This window comes from Hipposideros armiger, unplaced genomic scaffold, assembly GCF_001890085.2.
Source record: "Hipposideros armiger isolate ML-2016 unplaced genomic scaffold, ASM189008v1 scaffold_23, whole genome shotgun sequence".
In the NCBI taxonomy this organism is placed as follows: domain Eukaryota; kingdom Metazoa; phylum Chordata; class Mammalia; order Chiroptera; family Hipposideridae; genus Hipposideros; species Hipposideros armiger.
In genome coordinates this window covers 6041718-6050512 of record NW_017731373.1, presented here as the reverse complement: position 1 = coordinate 6050512, position 8795 = coordinate 6041718, and the positions used below count along the sequence as shown (strand labels likewise).

At 49.8% G+C, this 8795-nt stretch overlaps 1 protein-coding gene across 1 annotated transcript; it reads right to left on the bottom strand.

The window, feature by feature from the left end:
* Nucleotides 1–508: 508 nt before the first annotated feature.
* On the bottom strand, nt 509–5385 carry FZD7 (frizzled class receptor 7). Its single transcript, XM_019635588.1, has one exon. It carries the CDS (start codon nt 4328–4330, stop codon nt 2606–2608), a length of 1725 nt encoding a protein of 574 aa, XP_019491133.1. The 5' UTR covers nt 4331–5385; the 3' UTR covers nt 509–2605.
* Between the last annotated feature and the right edge of the window lie 3410 nt (nt 5386–8795).

The following is an 8795-nucleotide window of genomic DNA, read 5'->3' as shown; positions in this document are numbered from 1 at the left end:
AAAACCAACTCACTGAATACTACCCAAGGAAAACATCCGAAAAGCAGAACAAAAATGTCTTCTAGTCCTCTTTCAAATATGGACTTCATCTCTGAAGGGTAGTAAAAACATGGATCAGATAGCACCTCTAAAAGAGATGCTTATTCTGTACCTTCAGCAAGTTATCCAAAGCAGGATGTGAAAAGGTTTAAGGGAGCGTGTGGTGGGTGGTGGGGAGGGAGGCAGGAAGCAGCAACAACAGAAAAAAAATTAGGGGACAGTCAAGGCATTCATTACAGTGTTTCAAAAGGAAAGGAAAAAAGATCTCAATAATATATGACCTCCTCCTCTATGAGGGACCCATCCAATGGTATCCCTCTATACCGCTTTCCATAACACAAAATTCAGCTCTTTGGCTTAATTACAGACACAGACACAGACACAGACACACACACACACACACACACACATATATATGTACACATATATATTATATATTATAGCTATGCACTGAAAACTAAACATTCACTTTGTATTTAAAAAAATTTATTTGTGATCTGTACATGTGATAAAGTGGGGTTTCCTTGTAGACTTTTAAAGGCAAAACAAAACAAAAATCCAAAGTAAAAATGTATAAATACAATATATATTTTCTTACAAAAATGGGAGATTTACAAAATATACATACTGCACTTGTCTCTATTTTACAAATTTCACATGCAAGAGATACAACACAAAAGATGCCAAAAAAACTGTGTGGTAGGAGTTCTTAAAATTTGACAAATGAGACAATTTTGGAGGTTTAAGAAACACAAGGTCAATGTTAACTTTAATATAAAAAGCAGCTCCACTCAATTGAACATTACATACATAAAGTAACTTGTACTTCTGACGAACCCTCTATAATTTAAACTGTTTAAAACAGCATTTAAAAACTGTTTTGAGAAATAGGACAGTGGTGCAAGTTTGGAGGGTGGTATCAAAGGTGGGGTAAAGGTTAGCTCCCATGATTCTCTGCTCAGCTTTAGACTATTATGTAAAAGAATCAGAGTTCTAGTATAGAAAAAAAAAAGTACATGATTTAAGATTAATAAATTTAAGTCATCCAGCATATTTCAAAGAACTCCCGAATTACTTTGAAGTTCACCTCCTTTTAATGTCTTTCCTTATAAGGGGGGGGGGGCTATAGTTTTAACTGTCCTCTTCATTCACAATCATTTCTGCAGGTCACGTCCCCACCCACTGACACAATGACAGGGTCAGTATACACATGATGTTTTATAAATGGATTTATGGAACTAAGAAAGCAGGACAAAATGGTTCTTTACTTTAACTTTCCTGTATTACGGAGGTTGAAGGCATTATGCTCTTCCTTTTATCTTGAAGTATTCAAATTGGAGAAAAAAATCGAAAGAAAACCTAAATGCAGGTTTATAGGAAGAAAAAAAAATGAGGGGAGAGATCTCCTTGATCATTTTAACACAGCCCATTGGATCATGTGTTCTGAATTGAATTTATGTAAAAGAAACACAACAAAACCCCTTGCATTTCCTTTAGCCAAGTCAGAACCTCTGACCAACCCCCGGGGTTTGGAAGCACACTGCCTTTCACTTTTCCTTAAAAAGGAATGTTTACCTCAACCAAATTAACATCCAAAGGGAAACCTTAGATTTGTGCTACTTTGCCTATAGAAGTTGCTGTCTTCACAATTATGCGTTTCCACAGAGAGACACTTTTGTTTCCTCTTTTGTCTCTTACAACAAAGACAGGGGAAAAATGCATTCCTGTTTTGAAAAGCAACAAGTCATCACTTCTTTTCAGGGTATTAAACCGAATAAAACACCCTTCTTTCTTTCTAATGCTTCCCCCAGAAAATAAAAAAAAGTAGCAGAAATACCTACTACTCAACTGCTTTGCATCATCTCCAAACAATCTCTTCATTTCTTTGCACCCTCACTTTAGGATTCTAGGAGGCAGGCCTCCCAAGACTTCCAAATGCTTATTTTACAAGACTTGAAAGGAGTAGGGGAAGAAAAACAGGCGGGAGGGGGCTGGGGAGGAGAGACTGTAATGTCTGACCCTGGAAATTAACCCATCTGGGCTCCAGTTTGGCCCCAGTGAAAAGAGATTATGATTTGACCACCGCTTGACAAGGACACCGCAGGGAGTCCACGCTTTTTCCAACAAAGTGGCCGCAACAGACAGAGCTGTACCTTTCACCCGAGCCTCACAGGAGTGAGGTCAGGCCACTTGTCTTGCAGCAGGGGAATCGCTCACAGTCCCGGTTCAGCCGGAGCCAGGAAGAACTCACAGAAATCTCTGCCGGGGTCAGTCTTCTCGATGGGCCCAGGTCGGTAGGTACCATACACGATTAACATCATTGTTATCATCATCACCATCATCATCACATCATCATCCTGCAAGTCTTTGCCAAGTCTTTTTATCCAAACTGTCTTTCCACTCAGGCCTCCTTTCCAAACCAACCCTTCGTCCCACATCTACATATATCTTTTCACTTCCAGGTCACTTCTCGTTGGAGGGGGAAGAGGTTACAAACAAGCCCCCTACTCAAAAGTTCTTTCCCTACTAGGGGTGGGGGGAGGGAGAGTGAGCAAGGGCCAGGGGCTCATACCGCAGTCTCCCCCTTGCTGCTGTGGCTGAGTCTATGGTAGAAACGGCGCCACGACTGCAGGGTCTTGCCCGACCAGATCCAGAAGCCAGTGGTGATGCCCACGATCATGGTCATCAGGTACTTAATCATGAAGACGGTGAAGTCCGGACTCATGGGCGGGAAGTGGCCGGGCGGGCAGGGTACCGCGTAGCTCTTGCAAGTCTGCAGGAGCCAGGTGCGCTCCCAGTGTTCGCGGAAGGCCTGCTCGTAGAAGTAACAGGCCAGGACGATGGTGGCCGGCACCGTGTAGAGCACGCTGAAGACGCCGATGCGCACCATGAGCTTCTCCAGCTTCTCGGTCTTAGTGCCGTCGTGCTTCATGATGGTGCGGATACGGAAGAGCGACACGAAACCAGCCAGCAGGAAGGACGTGCCGATGAAGAGGTAGACGAACAGGGGCGCCAGCACAAAGCCCCGCAGCGCGTCCACGCTGGACAGGCCCACGTAGCACACCCCGCTGAGCAGATCCCCATCCACCTGGCCCATGGCCAGAATGGTTATGGTCTTGACGGCGGGCACCGCCCACGCGGCCAGGTGGAAGTACTGTGAGTTGGCCTCAATGGCCTCGTGGCCCCACTTCATGCCGGCCGCCAAGAACCAAGTGAGAGACAGGATGACCCACCAGATGGAACTGGCCATGCCGAAGAAGTAGAGCACCATGAAGAGGATGGTGCAGCCCTCCTTCTTGGTGCCCTGCGCCACCGTGCGGTAGCCGTCGTCTGAAAAGCGCTCCACGCACACTGCGCGGTCCTCCAGCAGGAAGCCGGCCACGTGCGCCACAGCCACCATGAAGTAGCAGCCCGACAAGAAGATGATGGGGCGCTCGGGGTAGCTAAAGCGCCGCATGTCCACTAGGTAGGTGAGAACGGTGAAGAGGGTAGAGGCGCAGCACAGCACCGACCACACGCCCACCCAGAGGCGGGCGAAACGCCTCTCCTCCTCCTTAAAGTACATGAGGCCGTTGGCGCGGCCCGGCTCGCACGGGGCACCGCAGTCGCGCTCGCCCAGGAAGCGGTAGCCCAGGTAGGGGGGCACCTTGAGCTGGCGGGGGCACGAGAAGGGAAAGGCGGAACGGCCCCTGCCGTCAGCAGCCCCCGGGGACAGCGCGGTGAAAGGCAGGTCGGGCATGTAGGGTGCGGTGGGGTAGGCGGTGGGGCCACCGCCCGGGCCCCCGGATCCGTCAGACGTGTTCTGGCCCACGCAGATCTCGCCGGCGCCGTGCACCGGGAAGTTCTCGCAACGCAGCCGTTCCGGCCACTGGAAACCGAATTTGTTCATAAGCGCTTCGCAGCCCTGGCGGGCACGCTCGCAGAGAGAGCGGCACGGCGGTATGGCCTTATCCAGCACGGTACACACGGGTGCGTACATGGAGCACAGGAAAAAGCGCAGCTCGGGAGAACACTGCACCTTCACCAGCGGGTAGAACTGGTGCACCTCGAGACCCGCGTCCTCTTGGTTGGTGTGGCCCAGCAGGTTGGGCAGGATGGTCTGGTTGTAGGCGATGTCCGTGCACAGCGGGATGGAGATGAGCTGGCAGAAGCCGTGGTCTGGCACCGAGATGCCCTTCTCGCCGTGGTATGGTTGTGCCCGGGCGCCCGCGGGCAGCGCGCCCAGCAGCGCAAGCACCAGGGTGCACAGGCCCACCGGCGAGCGCGACGCGGCCGCGCCAGGGCCCCGCATCGCCGGCCGCGGGTGCAGCAGCGCTCTCAGCCGGAGGAGCGCGACGAGGCAGCCTGGAGAGGCTTGGATCCCGGGAGGCGCCACCGCGCCCGGCGCATGAGAGTCCTCCCGGCGCCGGGGCCGGGCCGTAGGCGGCGCGGAGCCGAGGGCGCTGCAGCTGGGGTGCCCGCGCCGCGGGGGCGCCGCAGCCGCCTCCGCCCAGCAGTCGCGCGGCAGCCGGGGGCCCAAACTCGTCTGCTTGGGTCGGGGGCGCCGCCTTCTCCTCCTGCCGCGACGTAACGGTGCGGCTTTTTCCGCGGCGGGGAGCAACAAGCGCCTCCGGTTACCCTTCGAAGTTTGCCCAAGTCTCTCGACTCACAGCGCACTGTAACGCGCGCGCCCCCCACACCAAGTCCAGCCCCGGGCAGGCGAAAGCCGGCGCCGCCGCCGCCTGCTAGTCGAGGCCACCGCCTCGGCGGTGCTGCTCCGCCTCCTTGCCTCGAGGCTCTGCTCGCCGCCGCCTCCTTCACTCCCAGCTCCTTCTTCAGCTCCAAAAGCTCGGCCCCAAGTTTCAGCCAAACGGCTGATTCTCGCTCTGAGTCCAATCAGCGCCTTCGAGCCAAGAGCTCAGCGAGTTCTTTTTGGAAATCCAGTTACACTGCGTTCGAAGCTGCGAGGCCCGGGTGCCAGCGGCCTGGGCCTAGCGTTTACAGCCCCGCACAGCCCTGGCCCGTGAGTCCAGTCGCTCCCCGCCGCCGTCGCCCGCCGGGAGGGAGCTCAGAGTAACGCCTCGGAGCCTCGCAACTCACCAGAAGAAGCGTCGAGCTTGCAGGGTTCCGGGCTGCCCCGCCCCCTCCCCTCCCCCCATTCACAAACCACTCCGGGGGCGGGCCTTCGACTTCCAGTTGACCCAATGGAAGCCTTTGTTTTCTGTGTGACCGCCTTCGGGTTGGGTAGAAGTCGGAAGGGGCGGGCGAGGGAACCTGAGAGGCGGTGTCTGCAGCGCTCTGGGCGGATTCCTGAGGGGAGGGGCAGGGGGCTGGGAGAGAAAAGTTAAGAAAAACTTTTACCCTGAATTCGCTCGGGAGTGGGGTGGGTGGGGGTGGGTGTGGGGTACACGCACCAGAAAGGGAGTTTGCTTGAAAGATTTGTTCCTCTTCTGGGTATACTAAAATACACATTCCTGAGCAGAAGGACGCATCGGGATAGACTTTTGCAGGGAGAAGCTGAGAACAGCGCAGCGCCGGAGCAGAGAGAGACGTGACCCGGAGTCACGTTAGCCTTGCTTGGGCTGAAAATGCTGGGTTTCGCCCGGGTTTTTTAGGTATTCGGATCCTAAATGTAGGGTTCTGTATGGGCGAAAAAGGGGGTGCACCTCGCGAATCGTTTTTCTCTTTCCAGACCTAAACAGACCACGTGAGGCCACAATCCCCTCTCACCTCCACTCCTGGTTGTAAAAAGGAGGAGGGGCCGCGTCCAAGGAGAAATCGGAGTCCTGCGGAGGGGCCCGATTTAAGGCGGGAGGAAGAGCAGAACCCTCCTAGGGCAGAGGGCCCGGGAGCTGCATGCGCGATGGACCCCGGCCCCAGGCCACCCCGCCCGCGCGCACGGCCCAGAGTATGGGGATCTGGAGTAGCTTTAGTGCGGTTATAAGAAAACTTAAGTGTTGGCAGAGTTGGGGGGGTGGGGGTGGGGGTTATAAAAGTAACCTGAGATCGAGTGCCCAGGAACACTATACGGTTTAAAGCGAGCCTTCAATTGCCCTGATTTCCCTTGTTCTTCGGCATGTGGGCATTGGGGATCCCATCTTCGTTGCAGAAGTAATAATTTGATCTTTTATTTGGAATATGCGTAGAAAAGTTTTAATGCGTGTTAGAAACCAGGGCATTTGCTAGTTAAAGAGTTTTCGAAACACAAAGAGAGGTTATCCTTGTTCTTGGGTAGCGTTTTCTGATTGGCAAGCGTTCTTTTGTTCCCGGTCAAATCTTCGCTGGGCTCAAGGCACCCGGCGCTCGCGCGCGTTCTCTGGTTACTCCCGACGAGGTCAGAAGTTACCCGGGGTAGGGGTGGGGACGCCCCTCCCCTCTAGCCCGACAGCGAGGAATATCAGGAATTCCCATGCAGGAAAGTGACATGTTGAGAAAGGAAAAATCAATCTGTCTCTCTGTCTCTCTCTGTGTCTCTGTCTCTGTGTCTCTGTCTCTGTGTCTCTCTCTCTCTCTCTCTCTCTCTCTCTCTCTCTCACCAATCCTATGCTTTAAAAAACGTAACTCCTGACCGAGTCCTTCCTTCTGCGAGTCTCAATTCCACGCGCTGGAGCTCTGAGGGATTTCTGATCAGGTTTGTTGTTTGCAGAAGTTGCTGTCCCCCGGCGAGCTTCTTCTCCAAGAAAAAAATGACCCTGAAATCTAAGACAATTAATTGGATTCCTTTCCATGGGAGACTTTGGCTTCCTCTGTTTCTTTTATTTATTTTACATTACTGAAATTTACTAGAAATCTTTCCTTCCAATTCATAGTTCTTTGTCGTTTCCACTCCTGTTAATGTAGTTCTGGTGGTCTGAATCATTTGCGCCAATTTAGGCATCAGACCCTCACATTCTCCATCCGTCCCTCAACAGGAGTCATCATTTTCCTCCAAAGCATTCATTTCCCCCTCACATCCGCGACGGTATTTTTTCTTTTGGAGTTTCTGCCTCAATATAATATGAAGCATTAATGATATTGGCTTTAAAAATGTTTCATTCTTTCCTTGTATTTTTTAAAGGGCTTCTCTTTTTCTTTCTAAATTATTATTTTTATTACCTAACATTGGGGAACATTGATGTTGTGTTGAAAAATGTTGTTTAATGACAATGCTGCTGCTTTGCTTTGCCATTTAAATAGTGGGGGGTTGAAAATCCTTTTTTCTCTCCGGGAGATTCAGGATATCCTCCTTAAATCAAAATTTCATGCTTATTCATCAGGTCCCCAATCTAAGTCACCTTTGCTGATCGAGGGAGAAATTGCAAGCTCCGTCATCAACTAAAATGAAAACCGACAAGATAAAATACTGTATTTCAAATACAACTAAAACCAGTTTAGTTGATGAGCTTCTACTCTTCATATTATAGTGCAGACAGCTCCCTGATGTTAGGTAATGGGGATAATTATTTAGAAAGATAAAATAGAGCCCTTAAAAATTACAAAAGACGAATAAAATATTTTAAAAACCATCTACATATAAGATGCAGAAAACCCATCTCAGTTGGAAAATATCACTGGTGGGAGTCTTCTTGCTCTGTTCCAGGCAGACAAGTGCAAAAAACAGAGATGCAAAGGCCAACTTATTGGAGAGTGTTTTATTTTTTAGAATATTTTTTAAAACCCACTCCAGAATTATTCTGGAAAATCAGAATTTGCTGTTTGTGAGAGGGATATGGTAGCCTTCCATGCCTCGCCTGATAAAGAATGCTATGATTTCAAGGGGCTAAGTAATAAAAGGGAGTAGATCAAAAAAGTAAGTTTACAATGTAGGGGCTAAATACTCTGTTTTAGGCTTTATGAGAAACGTAGTAACATTGGTTCACATTGTGTCCAGGATCAACTTAATTTTCTTTTCCAAGCAACACCTTCCACACCCAACTCCTGAAGCCACTAACTGGTATCTTCTTTGGTGAATGAAGGGTGGAAATTTTTGTAACTGTCCACTGCAGAAACTTTCAATTATCCCTGCACTTTAAAACAACAAAGGCTTTTATTTCTTCACATCATAGTCATATGGCCCCACAGAAAAGTGATGCTATTCATTGGCCCCAGTTATTTAAATGCTACTTATTTTGGCCAAGTCCCAGGTTCATCTAGTTGAATTATATTCTGATGTCAGGCCAGATTTGAAAATGGCCACCTTCATGGTGCCACAATCCTGTGGTTGTAGTGAAACTTCAGCTGCAAGAATTACTCATGCAAGAACAGAAAGGGCTGCTTTTGGCATGTACTTCCCTTTCTGACTTCTCTTTTACCAATTTGTGACTTCATAACATAAAGGACTTGGAATTACCAGCCACCAAAAAGACTTACTTCTTTTCAATTTAGTTTGGGGTGTTGGATCATTCTTAAAATGGGAACATTCTATCCCTAAAGCGGACTTTCAAGTGTCATGAATGTTAGAGATGTCTGGATTGAATAAGAGGAGGGCCATGCTAAAGTCCTGTTAGGTGTGCTAGACCCCACCCAGTAGAGGTGATTTATATCGTGAAAATGTTTGATCATTTCCCCATTGCCTTTGTTGTTTGAGGGTTGTTTTATCTATTGTCATATAACAAATTACCCCCAAAATTTAGCAGCTTAAAACAGCAAACCTTGGGCCGGCCGAGTGGCGCGATGGTTGAGAACTGGCTTGGGATGCCGGAGGGCCCCAGTTCGGATCCCACATATGAGGGCCAGTGACACTGCCCTCTGCAGCTAAGATGCTGAACAACAGCTCAACCTGGAGCTGGGCTGCCATG